This window comes from Mirounga angustirostris, unplaced genomic scaffold, assembly GCF_029215605.1.
Source record: "Mirounga angustirostris isolate CCGP_5_RB_7025 unplaced genomic scaffold, mMirAng1.0.hap1 SCAF_5, whole genome shotgun sequence".
Classification (NCBI taxonomy): domain Eukaryota; kingdom Metazoa; phylum Chordata; class Mammalia; order Carnivora; family Phocidae; genus Mirounga; species Mirounga angustirostris.
The window spans coordinates 103,569,259-103,587,199 of NW_026991713.1; the positions used below are offsets into that span (position 1 = coordinate 103,569,259).

A 17,941-nucleotide genomic window follows, 5' to 3' on the forward strand; every position below is an offset into this window, starting at 1 on the left:
AGTTCTGTTTTTCTTCATCCTTGCTCTTTCCTCCCTCTCCTTCCCAGTGCCCTCCCTACCACGCTCATCCCTCCCCAGCCCTTGAGCTCAATATGCATAAAGGAAATGGGTTCCACAAGTTTATATTTTTCATAAAGCTGTAGAATCATCCTAATTACTAAGAGGATGGCAAAAGAAGCAAAAATAATTTTATGATATAGGTGATCTTTGTTTCTTTCCTTTCTCAAAATGATTAACACACATCTAATCTAATCATCTAAAGAGTGCTTAACCTCACTTGTACTGTAATGCACTGTGTTCATTGTAGATCGAGCAAAGAGGAGAAAGCTCAGGGAAGAAAGGGCATGGCTGCTGGCCCAAGGAAAGGAGCTCCCCCCAGAACTTTCCCATCTGGACCCTAGCTCCCCCATGAGAGAAGAAAAAAAGACTAAAGACCTGTGAGTACTTAATGATACCAACAGTAGCCGCCAGTAACATTTGCGAAGCACACTGGCATTGTGCTAAGCACTTTTCTCATTTAATTTTTAAAACAACCCTGTGTGGTAGGTAATAGTCAGTGTTTATGAGCTTCTCATTCTTCTGTATGCCTTTTTGTATTATTATTCTTTAGGTTACAAAAATATTCATTAGGGTAAAATAAAACCCAGGAAATAATGTGCTCTTAAATAACCAGCGTTACTGAATCATAAATTAAGTTGTGGATCATCTAAGTCAACCCTATCATTTTACAGATGATGAAAATGATACTCCCTCTTTTTTTTTGCTTAGGCTTGCTAACCTTCATCTTCATAATTATTTTCTAGAGAATATTTTTCTATATATATTCTAGAGAATATAATTATTTTCTAGACTGTCTAGAGACAGTCCCAATGAACTGTCCCAAACCTTGGTGTAATCAGCTATGTGTCTGTGATTGAATTAAGAGAGCTAAGGAGAGGAGGTGGTCAAAGTTACTATTTCTTATTTTGTGATTCACAGCTTTGAGTTGGATGATGATTTCACTGCCATGTATAAAGGTCAGTTCCCATTCTCAACTATTATTATTTCTGATACAAGTACTCCAGTCAAGTGCATTAATTAAGCTCTTTTCTTTGGCTTTCAGTTCTAGATGTGGTAAAGGCTCACAAGGATTCCTGGCCCTTTTTAGAACCTGTGGATGAATCGTATGCCCCAAACTATTACCAGATTATTAAGGTAGAGGCTACCTTTGCAGTTATACTTACTATGGTGTTTGTTTCTTTCTTGATTTTTGTTGCTGGTTTTTGTTTTAAGTTCACCTGTTGTTCCTTGAGAATCAGTTGCTGGATATATGCCAGGCAGTGGCATGATTCCTTTGCCTCATAAGGACTGCGAGATGTTTTTCCTCCAGCATGTTGTAATTTAATGTGTCCTATTTTAGGTCCCCATGGATATCTCAAGCATGGAGAAGAAACTGAATGGAGGCTTATACTGTACCAAGGAGGAATTTGTAAATGACATGAAGACTATGTTTAGGAATTGTCGAAAATATAATGGGGAAAGTAGTGGTAAGTGGGGAAGGAGTTTGCTATGGATACACTTACTATATACCATTTCAACCAAGAACAAAATACCTTCTTTTTTAGAAATACACAAAAATAGAGAAATGATTCAGACCTTTCGTTGGGGCTATAAACAAAGCGTACATTTAAAGCCATGGGATTGGCCATTCTGACCACTTAACACAATATGTGCCAGAACCGCTCCTATCCTTTGTGACAAAAGAATGTATCTGTTGGCTAACTGGGCTCAGGTTATTTTTCATTGTCTTAGAGACCAGTCTGGGTTTAGTTTGTACTGCACAGAGACCACTAACCACTGACAAGACTGACCCTAGATTCTTAAATCATCTTGAGAAGTCCGTAGAGTAGATCTCTAGTAACAAAGCATGTATGGCTCCAAGTATAGAAACTTGGAGTCATTTATACAGTAGCTCAAATGGTTTAGCTTAAAAACTAAGCAGCTTTGGGGTGCCTGGGCATCCGAGTCTTGATTTCGGCTCAGGTCATGATCTAAGGGGTCATGAGATCAAGCCCCGCGTCCAGCCCTGCATTCAGCAGAGAGTGTGCTTAAGATTCTCTCTCTCCGTCTCGTGCCCCCAGTTTTGCTCTCCCTCTCAAATAAATAAGTCTTAAAAAAAAAAAAAAAAAAAGACAGAACTAAGTAGCTTCAATGACTGTATTTAATAATTCTGCCATTTAGCCTTAAAGAATTATATCTGTCTTGCTTTAAGTTAATAGTCCTAGAGTCCTGTTCCAGCCATATAGCCTAGAGCCTCTTAGGACAAAAACAGTATCTTCATATTGTGTCCATAGCTATACAACATAATATCACTCGGGTTGAATTAAGCTCACGAGTTTACCCAAGTAGCATCTTTTATTGTTCATTGGTAAGAGAATTGTCTTTTATGTACTGTAAAAGCTGTATCTGGAAGTCAGTCCTTGTATCTTCCCATAGAGTATACCAAGATGTCTGATAATTTAGAGAGGTGTTTCCATCGAGCAATGATGAAGCATTTTCCTGGTGAAGATGGAGACACAGATGAAGAATTTTGGATCAGAGAGGATGAAAAGCGAGAGAAGAGACGGAGCCGGGCTGGGCGAAGCGGTGGAAGCCATGTTTGGACCCGCTCCAGGGACTCTGAAGGGCCCAGCAAGAAACAGCAACTGGTGGAGAATGGAGGGAAGTCATTGCCGCCTGCCCGCCGAGCTTCCTCTTCTGGGGATAATCAAAGCAGCAGTTCCACACAACTCCCTCGGGAGGTGGGCACCTCAAATGGCCGAGGCTTTTCTCGTCCCCTACATTATGGTGGGATGCCCAGCCAGGCACCCCTTTTAAACCAGATGGTAAGGAATAACTCAAAATTCAACAGTAGTTTCTCCTAGTTGGTGAATTCAAAGAGAAGTGAAGCCTGTTTAATTCGCTCCTCTTCCAAAGTAATTTTTCTATATATGGATGATTTCTTCTCCCCTCATCTGTCCTTTCTTTATTCATTCTTCGTCTTATTTTAAATCTTCTTTCTTTTAATCAATCTGATGCACTTTCAATGTGGGCAAAAATTGAGATTTTAAAAACTCTTTTTGTGTACAAATCACAGAAATACACATAGCACATAAAATAGACTGTATATCTGTGGCATTAAAATTTCATGTTGAGGGCGCCTGGGTGGCTCAGTCGTTAAGCATCTGCCTTCGGCTCAGGTCATGATCCCGGAGTCCTGGGATCGAGCCCCACACTGGGCTCCCTGCTCGGCGGGAAGCCTGCTTCTCCCTCTCCCACTCCCCCTGCTTGTGTTCCTGCTCTCGCTATCTCTCTCTCTGTCAAATAAATAAAATATTTAAAAAAAAAAAAAATTTCATGTTGAGGGGCAGTTGGGGAAAAGTTGTCTTAAAGGGCTCTTGGGGGAGGACGCAGTAGTGAAAAAGAGATTAAGAAACAGCAGTTTTTCTGTCCCGCAGTGAGAGATTGCTTTGGGCCCGAGAACTAGCCCCGATCTGGGTGAGCTCATATGCTAGCCTTCTCCAGGAGCGTCCTTGTTTTCTACCTAATGTCTTCTGTGCTTTCTCTTTTTTTCCCCTCTCCTCTTGCCGTTACTCAACGCCCTCCAGAGGTCAGCAGTACCAGGAACATTTGTCCCTCTTCGAGGATCAGATCCTGCCAATTTATATGTCTCCTCTAGGGTCCCAGAACCACACCCTGGAGAACCCGTACAGCAGCCTCAGCCTTTTGCCATGCAGGTAAGCAGCCTACTCAGGATATGCAAATGCAGAAGGTTCCACAGATAAACGTCAGAAATACAGTCTCTTACCAGGTTCGATTCAATTCAGAATCTTCCATTCTGTGGAGTCTCTTACTATAGATTAAGCCCTTTACACGTTGTGCCTTATTCTGTGGGTCTACTGAACTCTGCTTTCTCCTGTTTTCTTGTTGCCAGCCTCCAGTTGGAATTAACAACCACCGAGGACCCAGGCTAGGCACTCCAGAAGAGAAGCAAGTGTGTGGGGGGCTGACACACCTTAGTAACATGGGATCACATCCTGGATCCTTGCAGCTTAGGCATATGGGTGGCCCTAGTCAGGATGGAAATATTTATCCCCCAACTCAATTCCAGTCAGGATTTATTCCTCCCAGGCATGGTGGGGCTCCAGCCCGACCCCCAGACTTTCCTGAAAGCTCAGAAATTCCTCCCAGCCACATGTACCGATCATACAAGTACATGAATCGAGTACACACTGCTGTCTGGAATGGGAACCATGGTGCTACAAACCCAGGACCCTTGGGCACAGATGAGAAGCCCCCCATGGGGCCAGGACCCTCTCACCAGCCTCGCACTCTTGGTCATATGATGGATTCCCGAGTGATGAGACCTCCTCTCCCCCCAAACCAGTGGACTGAACAATCAAGCTTTCTACCTCATGGAGTTGCTTCTTCAGGGTATATGCGAGCACCCTGTAAATCTGGTGGACATCGGTTACAGCCACCTCCGGCCCCAACGCCAAGTTCTCTTTTTGGAGCACCCTCCCAGGCTCTGCGGGGGGTGCAAGGAGGGGACTCCATGATGGACAGCCCAGAGATGATTGCCATGCAGCAGCTTTCTTCCCGAGTTTGCCCACCAGGTGTGCCTTACCACCCCCGACAGCCTACACCCCACCATTTACCTGGCCCTTTTCCACAGGTAGCTCACTCGGCATCAGTAAGTGTGTCAGCCCCCAAGCCTACCTTGGGGAACCCTGGGAGGACACAGGATAACAGTGAAACACAAGAGCCTGAGAAGGACCGAGGTAATTGACAGCATCATTTTTGTCTGACGTCTGACATTTAAACCATTAATTCATAAGGAATCTTTTTTACAAATACTGTCAGACTTCTTTCCAGCTTCTTGAACTACTCAGGGTTGGGCCAGTCATAGTATTAGTCCAAAGATCTGAAAGGATTCCTGGTAGTAATTATCCTTACACAGATGTAGTCCTTACTGTTCCATGCAGTCTTTTTGAGACTTGTAGATACAGTAAATCAGTTCTCAGAATAAGCTTTGAGATAACTACTGTTTTATTATACTTGTTTGTACAGATGGAAAATCCGAGGCACAAAGCTATTGGTTGCCTTTGTCTTGCAAATAAGTGGTGGAGCTGAGATTTGTACCCAGACCCACTCAATCCAGCATCCGTGCTCTCAACCACTACATCATCAAGCTGCCTTTTAAAATGACTGTCTTAAACATTATCATTATGGAATAAATTTTCAGTACTTTAAATTCTAATTATTTCCATCCTTCTATTCCTGGGACACATATTTATAGCCACTAAGAAGCAAACATTGAAGGGATTTCTTAGAAATATCATTTAAGAGATTAACCTGAGGGCACCTGGGTGGCGCGGTTAAGTGTCTGCCTTTGGCTTGGGTCACAATCCCAGGGTCCTGGGATTGAGCCCCATGTCGGGCTCCCTGCTCATCGAGGAGTCTGCTTCTCCCTCTGCCCCTCCCCCCAGCTCATGCTCTCTTTCACTCTCTCACTTGCTCTCAAATAAGTAAATAAAATCTTTAAAAAGAGAGAGATTAACCTGAAAATTGAGAAGATGAAAAGTGTAATTAATGCTTATTTCTAGGATAGATATCCACCATGTATTGTGTTATTTTCTTCAATACATGACTGGAGAGGGGCACGTGGGTGGCTCAGTCAGTTAAGCATCTGACTCTTGATTTAGGGTCAGGTCATGATCTCAGGGTTATGGGATCAAGCCTTATGTTAGTCTCTGCGCTCAGCGTGAACACTGCTTTAGAATCTCTCTCTCCTTCTGCCCCTCCCCCCATTTGCACTCATACTCTCTCTCAATAAATAAAATCATTTAAAAAAATAGATGACTGAAGAATAGAAACCTGATCTTTTATCAAATATGAATATTCCATATAAAATTGATGATAGGCCTAGAACTCAGAATTACCTTTTGTTTTTATGTATTTATTTATTTAGATATCTACTGACACTTTTTTTTTTAACTATAATTCCACTATAGTTAACATACAGTGTTACTGTGATTCAACACTTCAATACGTTACTTAGTGCTCTTCATGATAAGTGTGCTCTTAATCCCCATCACCGGTGTCACCCATCTCCCCACCACCTCTCCTCTGGTAACCATCAGTTTGTTCTCTGTAGCTAAGAGTTTGTTTTTTTTGTTTGTCTCTCTTTTTCTTTGTTCATTTGTTTTGTTTTTTAAATTTCTCATATGAGTGAAATCATATGGTATTTGTCTTTCTCTGGCTGATACATTTCAATTAGCACTATATCCTCCATCCATGTTGATGCAAATAGCAATATTTCATTATTTTTTATGGCTGAGTAATATTACATATATTACATATGTGTTGTGTATACACATATATGTATACATATATACATACATATATTACATACACATATATATACATACCACCTCTTCATCTTTCAGTAGACACATGCTTCCATATCTTGACTATTGTAGGTGGTGCTAAACATATGGGTGCATATATACCTTTTCAAATTAGTGTTTCGTATTCTTTGGATAAATACCCAGTAGTGGAATTAATGGCTGATATGGTGATTCTATTTTTATTTTAGTTCTCTCCATACTGTTTTCTAGAGTGGCTGCACCAGTTTGCATTCCCACCAGCAGTGTCCGAGGGTTCATTTTTCTCTGTATCCTCACCAACATTTGTTGTTTCTTGTGTTCTTTTATTTTAGCCATTCTGATGGGTGTGAAGTGACACTGTCGTTTTGATTTGCATTTCCTTGATGATAAGTGATGTTGAGCATCATTTCATGTTGGCTATCTGAATGTCTTATTTGAAGAAATAGATGTTGAGGTCTTCTGTCCATTTTTAATTGGATTATTTGGTTTTGGGGTGTTGAGTTCTACCAGTTTTTTTTTTTTTTTTTAAGATTTTATTTATTTATTTGACAGAGGGACACACAGTGAGAGAGGAAACACAAGCAGGAGGAGTGGGAGAGGGAGAAGCAGGCTTCCCACTGAGCAGGGAACCCAAAGCTGGGGCTCGATCCCAGGACTCTGGGATCATGACCTGAGCCACCCAGGCACCCAATCTATTCTTTATATATTTTGGATACTAACCCTTTATCAGATATGTCATTTGCAAATGTCTTCCCCCATTGTCTTTTAGTTTTATTGATTGTTTCCTTTGCTCTGCATAATCTTCTTATTTTCATGTAGTCCCAATATTTAATTTTTGCTTTTGTTTCCATTGCCTCCAGAGACCTATCTATCCTCTTTTGCAAGTGGTTGTTCAATTTTCTGAGCACCATTTTTTGAAGAGACTGTCTTTTTCACATTGCATATTCTTGCCTCCTTTGTCAAGGATTAATTGACCATATAATTGTGGGTTCATTTTTGGGCTGTTTCGTTCACTTAATCTATGTGTCTTTTTTTGTGCTAGTATGATTCTCTTTTGATTACGACAACTTTGTAGTATAGCTTGATATCTGGGATTGGGACACCTCCACCTATGTTTTTCTTCTTCAAGACTGCTTTGCCTACTTGGGATCTCTTGTGGTTCCATACAAATTTTAGGATTATTTGTTCTAGTTCTGTGAAAAATGCTGTTGGTATTATGATAGGGGTTGCGTTAAATTTATAGATTACTTTAGGTGGCATGGATATTTTAACAGTATCTGTTTTTTTGTTTTTTTGTTTTTAAGATTTTATTTATTTGAGAGAGAGCGTGAGCAGGGGGAGGACAGAGGGAGAAGCAGACTCCCCATTGAGCAGGGAACCAGATGCAGGGTTCAGTCCCAGAACTCTGGGATCAGGACCTGAGCGAAAGGCAGAGGCTTAACCGACTGAGCCACCCAGGTGCCTCAATTATCTGTTCTTCTAATCCATGAACATGGAATGTCTTTCCTTTGTCTTGTCTTTAATTTCTTTCATCAGTGTTTCAGAGTATAGGCCTCTCACCTCTTTGGTTAAGTTTATTCTTAGGTATTTTATTGTTTTTGGTGAAATTGTAAATGGGTCTCTGGCTGGCTCAGTCAGTGAGCATACAACTCTTGATCTCGGGGTTGTGAGTTTCAAGCCCCACCTTGGGTGTGGAGATTACTTAAAAGTAAAATCTTTAAAAAAAAAAAAAAAAATTGTAGGGGGTCCTGGGTGTCTCAGTCGGTTAAGCATCTGTGTTCAGCTCAGGTCATGATACCAGGATCCTGGGATCGAGCCCCCCATCTGGCTCCCTGCTCTGCAGGGGGCCTGCTTCTCCCTCTCCCTGCCGTTCCTCCTGCTTTGCGCGCGCGCTCTCTCTCTCTCTCTGTCAAATAAATAAAATATTTAAAAATAAATAAATAAATAATAAAGATAAAAAATGAAATTGTAAATGGGATTGTTTTATTTTCTTTTTCTGCTATTATTAGCATATAGAAATTCAGCAGATTTCTGTATATTGACTTTTATACTCTGTGACCCTACTGAAGTCATTTATAGTACTAGTAGTTTTTTCGTGGTCTTTAGGGTTTTCTATATGTAGTATCGTGTCATCTGCAAGTAGTGAAAGTTTTACTTTTTCCATACCAATTGTGTTGCCTTTTATTTCTTTTAGTTGTCTGATTGCTGTGGTGAGGACTTCCAGTACTATGTTGAATAAAGGTGTTGAGAGTGAACATTCTTGTTTCATTCCTGATCTTAGGAGAAATCTCTCAATTTTTCATCATTGAGTATGATGTTAGCTGTGGGTTTTTAATATATGGCCTTTATTATATAGAGGTATGTTCCCTCTGAACCTACTTTGTTGAAGGTTTTTGTCATGAATGCATATTGTACTTTGTCAGATGTTTTTTCTACATCTATTGAAATGATCATAATAGTTTTTAATCCTTTGTCTTCTTGTTGCATCATGTTGATTTATTTGCCCTTGCATCCTAGGAGTAAATCCCACTTGATTGTGTTGAATTATTTTTTTAATGTATTGTTGTACTTGGTTTGCTAGTATTTTGTTGAGCATTTTCGTGTCTGTATTCATCAGAGATAGTGACCTGTAACTCTCTTTTTTGTAGTGTCTTTGTCTGGTTTTGTATCATGGTAATTCTGGTCTTACAGAATGAATTTGGAAGTTTTCCTTCCTCTCCTCTATCTTTTGGAATAGTTTGAGAAGAATAGATATTAACTCTTCTTTGAATGTTTGGTAGAATTACTTGTGAAGCTTTCTGGTCCTGGACTTTTGTTTGATGGAAGTTTTTTCCCAGAATTTCATTGCTGGGAAATGGTCTGTTCTAAGTTTCCATTTCTTCCTGTTTTAGTTTTGGTAAGTTATATGTTGCTAGTAATTTATCCATTTCTTCTAGTTTGTCCAATTTGTTGGCATATAGTTTTTCATAATATTCTCTTACAATCCTTTGTATTTCTGTGTCGTTGGTTGTTATTTCTCTTTCATTTCTGATATTGTTTGAGTGCTTTTTTTTTTTTTTGAGAGAGAGAGAGAGAGAGAGAGAGAGCACATGAGAGGGGGGAAGGTCAGAGGGAGAAGCAGACTCCCCGCTGAGCAGGGAGCCCGATGCGGGACTGGATCCAGGGACTCCAGGATCATGACCTGAGCCGAAGGCAGTCGCTTAACCAACTGAGCCACCCAGGCGCCCCGTGCTTTTTTTTTTTTTTGAGTCTGGCTAAAGGTTTGTCGATTTTACTGATCTTTTCAAAGAACCAGCTCCTAGTTTTATTGGTCTGTTGTATTTACATTTTTTTAGTTTCTGTTTTGTTTATTACTGCTCTAGTCTTTATTATTTTCTTCCTTCTACTGGTTTGGGGTTTTGTTTGTTCTTCTTTTTCTGGCTCCTTTAGGTGTAAGGCTAGGTTGTTTATTTGAGATTTTTCTTGCTTTTTGAGGTAGACCTGTATTGCTATAAATGTCCCTTTTTAGAACAGCTTTTGCAGCATCCAAGAGATTTTGAGCTGTAATGTTTTCATTTTCATTTGTCTCCATGTATTTTTTTAATTTCCTCTTTGATTTCTTGGTTAACCCATTCATTTGTTTAATAACATGTTATTTAACTTCCATGTACTTTTTTTATTTAAGATTATTTATTTATTTGACAGAGAGAGCACAAGCAGGGGGAGTGGCAGGCAGAGGCAGAAGCAGGCTTCCCGCTGAGCAGGGAGCTCAATGGGAGACTCCATCCCAGGACCCTGGGATCATGACCTGAGCCAAAGGCAGATGCTCAGCCGACTGAGCCACCCAGGCATCCCAACTTCCACGTAGTTTTGTTCTTTCCAGATTTCTTGTGGTTGATTTCTAGTTTCATACCATTATGGTCAGAAAAGATGCATGGTATGAATTCAGTCTTTTCAGACTTGTTGAGATTTGTTTTTTGGCCTACCATGTGATCTATTCTGGAGAGTGTTCCATATGCACTTGAAAGATACATGTATTTTGATGTTTTAGGATGGAATGTTTAGAATATATCTGTTAGATCCAGGTGGTCAAGTGTGTCATTCAAAAAGCCACTGACCGGCGTTGGTGGTATAGTGGTGAGCATAGCTACCTTCCAAAAAGCCACTGACCAGACACCTGGGTGGCCCCGTCAGTTAAGCATCCGACTCTTGATTTTGGCTCATGTCGTGAGATTGAGCCTGCTGTCAGGCTTCCCGCTGGGTGTGGAGCCTTCTTAAGATTCTCTCTCTCGGGGCGCCTGGGTGGCTCAGATGGTTAAGCGTCTGCCTTCGGCTCAGGTCATGATCCCAGGGTCCTGGGATCGAGTCCCACATCGGGCTCCCTGCTCAGCAGGGAGCCTGCTTCTCCCTCTGCCTCTCTCTGTCTCTTAGGAATAAATAAAATCTTTAAAAAAAAAAAAAAAGATTCTCTCCCTGGAACACCTGGGTGGCTCAGTCAGTTAAGCGTCTGACTCAGGTCATGATTATGGGTTCCTGGGACCAAGCCCTGCATCAGGCTCAATGCTCATCAAGGGGTCTGCTTCTCCCTGTCCCTCAGCCCCTCCCCCATTTGTTTGTGTTCTCTCTCAAATAAATAAATAAAATCTTTAATAAAAAAAAAAAACAACCCAAGATTCTCTCTCCGTCTGCCTCTCCCCCGCTCTAAAAAACAATATAAAACAAAAACCACTGCTTCCTTGTTGATTTTCTGTTTGGATGATCTGTCCATTGATTATAAGTGGGTTGTGAAAGTTCCCTACTCTTACTGTATTCCTATCAGTTACTTCCTTTATGTTTGTTATTAGCTGCTTTATGTATTTGGGTGTTCCCATGTTGGGTGCATAAATATTTACAATTGCTGTATCTTCTTGTTCAGTCTTACCTTTATGATTTTGTAGTGTCCTTCTTTGTCTCTTGTTACAGTCTTTGTGTAAAGTCTGTTTTGTCTGATTTAAATATTGCTACCTCAGGTTTCTTTTGACATCCATTTGCATGACAAATGCTTCTCCATCCCTTCACTTTCAGTCTGCATGTGTTTTTCGGTCTGAAATGAGTCTCTTGTAGGCAGCATATAGAAGGGTCTTTTTTTTTTTTTTTTAAGTCCATTCTGTCTCTCTATGTCTTTTGATTGGGACATTTAGTCCATTTACAGTCAGAGTAATTATTGATAGGTATGTACATACTGCCATTTTGTTACTTGTTTTATGGATGTTTTTGTAGTTCTCTGTTCTTTCTTCTCTTGCTGTCTTCTTTCGTGGTTTGCTGGCTTTCTCTAGTGATATACTTGGATTTCTTTCTCTGTATTTGCATATTAATTACTGGTTTTTGATCTGTGGTAACCATTAGGTGTGTGTGTACACACACACACACACACACAAACCATCTTTTACATATAGCAGTCTGTATTAAATTGATGGTCATTTAAGTTTGAACCCATTCTTTACTCCCACCATGCCTCCCCAACCCCCCCAGGTTTTAGGCATATGGTATCATACTTCATATCCTTTTATTTTGTGAATCACTTGACTGATTTTTATAGATATACTTAATTTTACTGCTTTTGTGCTTCTTACTTTTCTTACTCCTGCTTATGGTCTTCCCTGTCCACTCAGAGTCTCCTTTAACATTTCTCATAGGCCTGGTGTAGTGGTGTTAAATTCCTTTAACTGTTTGGGAAACTCTCCTTCTAGTCTGAATGATATCCCTGCTGGATAAAGAATTCTTGGCTGCTGGTGTTTTTTCTTTCAGCACTTTGAATATATCCTCTCACTCCCTTCTAGCCTGTAAAGTTTCTGCTGAAAAATGAGCTTATGGTCTTACAGGGTTTCTCTTTTATGTTAATATTTTCTTTTGTCTTTCTTACTTTAAAAATTCTCTTTCTCACTACATTTTTTTTTTTTTTTTTTAATTCCTGTATGTCTTCATGTTGACCTCCTTGGGTTGATTTTGTTGGGGCATCTCTGTGCCTCCTAGATCTGGATTTCTGTTTCCTTCCCAGATTCAGGAAGTTTTCAGTTATTATTTCTTAAAATAAATTTTCCTCCCTCTTTTCTCTCTCTTCTGCGATCCATATAATGTCATTGTTATTAAACTCGATGGTGCCACTGAGTTCTCTGTTTTCATTTTTTTTTTTTTTTTCACTTGTTCAGTTTAATTACTTTCCATTATTCTGTCTTCCAAGTTGCTGATTCTTTCTTCTTCCTCTGGTCTACTATTAATCTCCTGTAGTATATTTTTAATTTCAGTTATTGTATTCTTTATCTCTGATTGGTTCTTTTTTGTTTTCTTTGTTGAGGGTGTCACTGAGGTCCTCCACTCCTTTGTCAGGTCCAGTGAGTATTTGTGTGACCGTTACTATAAATTTTCTATCAGGCATATTACTTATTTCCATTTCATTTAGCTCTCTTGCTGTGATTTTGTCCTGATCTTTCCTTTGGGACATACTCCTCGTCTCTTCATTTTGTCTCTGATTCTATGCATTAGGAAAGTCAGCTACATCTCCTGCTCTTGAAAGTAGTGGTCTTGTGAAGAAGAGGTCCTATAATGCCCTGTGGTGCAGTGTCCCCTGTTCAGAACCTGGCACTGCAGGGGTGTCTCCTATGTGTGTTGCGTGCACCCTTCTGTTGTGGCTGAGCTAGTTTTGCCTTCAATTCAGTCATCTGCAATGGCTCTGTTTGCCTGTTGTGGGCAGGGTTTGGTCCCTGTGTTGTTAGTGGGCCAGTCTGAGGCCACCTTGGGCTTGAGTTGAGTCAGACCATGCGTTTGCCAGAAGTGAGATAGGACCAAACTGCTGGGCACTTTCCTGTGTTGTCCTCCCAAGAAGCTTTCATTGGTGGGGATGGCCTTCAGTCAGAATAGCTATCTGCCTCCAGCCCAGGGCGGGGACCTCAGTGGGACTGGTATGTGTGGTTATCTTCCCCTCTCTCCAGAGCAGCAGTCTCTTTGGAGTGGTGCTTGTCCTTGTCCTGGCTGCTTGCACCTCACCAGGCTTGTGGCACCACTTTGGATGGGCTCCAGCCAAGGGCATATTGGAGGGGCCAGCTCAACGGGGAAAATGCGGGAACAGGGCCCATGGAGTGCCAGTAACTCTGCACCAGTCCACTGCAGGAGGGGACTGCAGCTGACCGGGCTTAGATGGAGGGGATGTTTATGCAGGGGTACACCAGGAGTACACTGTTCACTGTGTAACGAATGTTGGCTCTGCACTGGTTCCCGCAGGTGTCCGTCTGTCTCGGCTGGGAGGTGGGAAGGAAAATGATGCCTGCTAGTTCTTTTGTTCTTAGAGTGGTCTTCCAAAGATTCCTGCCTCTCCAGTATACGCTCATTAGTAAATAAATCTTCTTTCTATATATGCCAGGTATTTTTCACACTGCTGCTTCTCTGCTCAATCTCAGTGGAGCTGTTTGTTTTACTCTCTCTTTAAGGGGAGGCACTCTACCCTCCTGGCTCTCCCAGAGCTGAGCCCACTGAATTTTAAAGTTCAGGTGGTAATAAGCCCCCCCATATTCTTGGGCCCCTCTGGTTTTCAAAGCTGAATGTTAACAGGGATTGGTCTTCCCTCTTCCTGGGGTTCCTGGCTTGGGAATCTGCTCTGCTCCCTTCTCTGTTCTGCTGCATCCCTCCCTCCTGCGGACAATCCCGAGGATCCACTTGGCTCCTGACAATCTCTTTGTCCTTCCCAACCTCTGTGATGTGGCCTCTGCTCTACATTTAGCTATGGAGAGTCTGTTCTGCCAGTCTTTAAGTCGTTTTCTGGGTTATTTATACTGATGTGGTGTTACCTAGTTATCTAGTTGTATCCATGAGACGAGATTTAGGATCCTCCTCTGCCATCTTCCCCAACTCAGACTTTTCTTTTTTTTAATTTATTCATTTGAGAGAGAGAATGAGTGGGGTGAGGGGCAGAGGGAGAAGCAGGCTCCCTGCAGAGCAGGGAACCAAATATGGGACTCGATCCCAGGACCCTGGGATTATGACCTGAGCTAAAGGCAGACGCTTCACTGACTGAGCCACCCAGGTGCCCCTCAGACTTACTTTTTGAAAGTGTTTCTTTCGAGGGAAGGCCTGCTTTGTGAGCACCAGCTCTAGCAGAATTGTCTTAATACTGATTTCAAATGGGGTCTGGAATTCAAACTTTAGAAGGAGAGTCCCTCTGATGAAACTATGGATAAGCCTCTTTGTTAGTTTCCATGTTTTATGTTGACAAAATAATGAGAAGTGTAGATTTAAATTTTGTTGTATAGCTTGTACCTTTGATTTTTCAACCAACACTAGTTCATTAGTTGACTGAGATTTTAGTAGGTCTTTAAAAGTAATTACGTATGAGTCCTTAATCTTGTCTTTAAGATCTGTTACCAGAATTGTATTTAGATCACACCTGAGCAACAGCTCTGTTGTATATATAATAATAAGACCATATTTCTGGTCTGACATAACAGCAAGGTCAAGAATCCTGAGTTTGTAATTAAGCATTTGAGTCTAGTAAGTTAATTTATTTGGGTATAGTAAGTTTCTGTAATATGTTAAATATGCCTTTTGAGTTTTATCCTGTAGGCATCTTGTTTTGAAGAAATCTTGATTGAGTCCCTGTTGTGTACAAGTACTAAGAGTGGTGGGGAAGAAAACAGAGTCTGTGCTGCTATGGAACTTATGTTCTAAGGGGGCAGACATCAGGGATGCAGCCTTCTTGATACAGATCCATCGTGTCCTGGTCCTTCTTATTATATCTCCATATATGACATGCATCTGCCTGAATTATCGCACACTCACTACTCTGTGACAGCACAGCAAGAGAGAGGCAGGGACATCTCCATTCTTTGGCAGACTTTATGAGTAGCTCTAGAGGTGCTAGGTCTTACCTCTTAATCTATAAGGAGGGGTTTACAAGGGCCTCAGCATCATGAATCCTTTCAGGGAGTCTCAAATTTTTAGCTGAAGCTTGAATGGCCACATATCCATCTCAATCCCACCTGTCCCTATCTGACTGCTTTCATGTTCTTTTCTACCATCCCCATCGGTATTGTCATGTCAGCTACTGAATTACTATATTGTTCTACATTTTTCTTACAGCAGATCCCTTGCCTGGGCTTGAGGAGAAACCACCAAACATTGGTGCTTCAGAGGGGGTGTACCTCAAACAGCTACCTCACCCTACACCTCCATTGCAGACCGACTGTACCAGGCAGAGCTCACCACAAGAAAGAGAAACAGAGGGCCCAGAGCTCAAAAGTGACTCCTCAGAATCTGGAGACAACTGTAAAGCAACAAAGAGCAAAAATACCTGGCCCCTGGAGAGCAACTATACCAGCCCAGCCACCCAAGGTTGTATGCGAGACCTCTCCACTCTGGCAGATAGAGGGGCTCTACCGGAAAATGGAGTAATTGTTGAAGCATCCCCTTGTGGATCAGAGGGGAAGGGCCTTGGTGGTAGTGGTTCAGAAAAGCCACTCTGCCCCAGAGGCAAAACGCTACAGGAAGCCATGCCGTGTACAAGACAGAACCCAGCTACACCTCCCAACACGGACCCGAATCTGATGGGAGGCACTGTAAGCCAGTTTTCCCCCTTGTACATGCCTGGGCTGGAATACCCAAATTCAGCTACACATTACCACATCAGTCCAGGCCTGCAAGGTTTGGGCCCTGTGATGGGAAGTAAACCCTCAGTATCCCATCCTCAGCATTTCCCCCCTAGGGGCTTTCAATCTAACAACCCTCATTCTGGAGTCTTTCCCCGGTATCGCCCCCACCAAGGAATGAGGTATTCCTACCAGTCACCACCTCAGCCTTCATATCATCACTATCAGCGAACTCCTTATTATCCATGTCCACAGGGCTTTTCTGACTGGCAGAGACATCTTCATCCCCCGGGAAGCCCAAGTGGGCTCCCACCTAATCCACCCCCCCCACCAAGGCCCCTCTTCTCAGATAAGAGCACCTTGGCTAATCTGCAAGGCTGTGAGACACTGAATGCTGCCTTAAGTTCCCCAACCCAAGTGGATGCGGTGGCTGCTAAAGTCGTCTCAGCTGATGGACAGAATCCTGGTCCAGAGGAAGAAAAGCTGGATGAATCTATGGAGAGGCCAGAGAGTCCCAAAGAATTTTTAGACCTGGACAACCATAATGCAGCTACCAAGCGGCAGAGCTCATTGTCAGCCAGCGAGTATCTTTATGGAACTCCTCCTCCACCTCTGAGTTCAGGGATGGGATTTGGTTCATCTACTTTCCAGCCCCATGGTGTGATGCTACAGACAGGGCCTCCTTACACACCTCAGCGGCCAACCAGTCATTTCCAGCCCAGGGCCTACTCTTCCCCCGTGGCTGCTCACCCACCTCACCATCCAGTGGCTGCCCAGCCCAACGGCCTCTCTCAGGAGGGCCCCATTTATCATTGCCAAGAAGAGGGCCTGGGTCACTTTCAGGCTGTAATGATGGAACAAATTGGTACTGGAAGTGGAATAAGGGGACCTTTCCAGGAAATGTACAGACCATTAGGGTAAGATTACATTAGATGGTTTCCTTGGTTTTTGTTTCTTTTTTTCTGAGAAAAGAATAGATGTTAGTTTTAGAAAGAAAAATGGCCTTAGAAATGAAGGTGATAACCTTTAGTGGTCTAGGTCCAAGGAAGGCATGGGAATCATTGATAATTGGAGACTTAATGGAAATGTTTCAGCCTTAGAGTCCAATTTTATCTTCGGCATTTTCTTCCCTCGTGAAAGTGAATTAGCATTTAAATGAGTGTTTAGTTAGATTTTGAGACTGGAAACTTGAGAGCCATAGGCAGAGGTGTCAGCATTGCTGCTAATAAGTTCAGATATTCTGATCAAGGTAAAATAGGTCTCTCTCAAACCCTGAGGTTGTGGGAGATCATATGTAATGTTCAGGTTTTATCCCTTACCTCTCATTTCTTCCCTTAACACTGAATAAAGAAACAGGTTCATCTAGAATTAAAACAAGTCAAATACAGTCCCCATGAGAATTCTTGCAAATGGTGGAGTTTTTAAGACTCAGTGAGGTGATCTGTGATCCAGGAGATTTTCAAATTAATAATACATAAAAGATGGTTAAATAAAGTTGTTTACATTAAAGTTATGAAGCCTTATCATAAAACCAGTACCATCCAACTTAAAAACTAATGTGCCCCTCTTCAGTGCCGGCCTAAAACCGTATCTCCAAAACCTCTTCCCCATTTAACATTTTGACATATTTTTTTAGACTTCACTAAATATGTTTATGTTTTGTTTCTTTGTCTTTTCTTTTAAACCATTGGGAAGTGAGTTGCAGACTTCATGACTGCATGCATCTGCTAGGAATAACGACGTTCTCCTGGAGCACAATCTCAAACTATCATTCCACCCAGGGAAAATAACACTAATAGTGTTTAATATAGAGTCCTTATTTAATTTCTCCAGTTGTCCCCAAAATGTCTTTTATAGCTATGTTTTTTTGTTTTATCTTATTTTTTTTTTCCACCCAGGATCCATGTAAGGGTAATGTATTTACATTTGGTTGCTCTGTCT

The 17,941-nt window shown here is 41.7% G+C and overlaps 1 protein-coding gene across 6 annotated transcripts in view; it reads left to right on the forward strand.

Moving 5' to 3' along the window:
• The window catches only part of LOC123844098 (chromatin remodeling regulator CECR2), a 171,470-nt gene that overhangs the window by 151,783 nt on the left and 1,746 nt on the right, over positions 1–17,941 (forward strand). For 2 of the 6 annotated variants that reach the window (XM_045874140.3, XM_064591764.1), the window contains 8 exons: positions 308–437; positions 979–1,016; positions 1,103–1,194; positions 1,400–1,526; positions 2,476–2,864; positions 3,627–3,755; positions 3,953–4,799; positions 15,495–16,917. In XM_045874140.3, coding sequence (XP_045730096.1) covers positions 308–437; positions 979–1,016; positions 1,103–1,194; positions 1,400–1,526; positions 2,476–2,864; positions 3,627–3,755; positions 3,953–4,799; positions 15,495–16,917 — 3,175 coding nt within the window. The remainder of the gene's footprint in view (positions 1–307; positions 438–978; positions 1,017–1,102; positions 1,195–1,399; positions 1,527–2,475; positions 2,865–3,626; positions 3,756–3,952; positions 4,800–15,494; positions 16,918–17,941) is intronic. The other 4 variants (XM_064591763.1, XM_064591765.1, XM_064591766.1 and 1 more) reach the window with 4 other exon arrangements.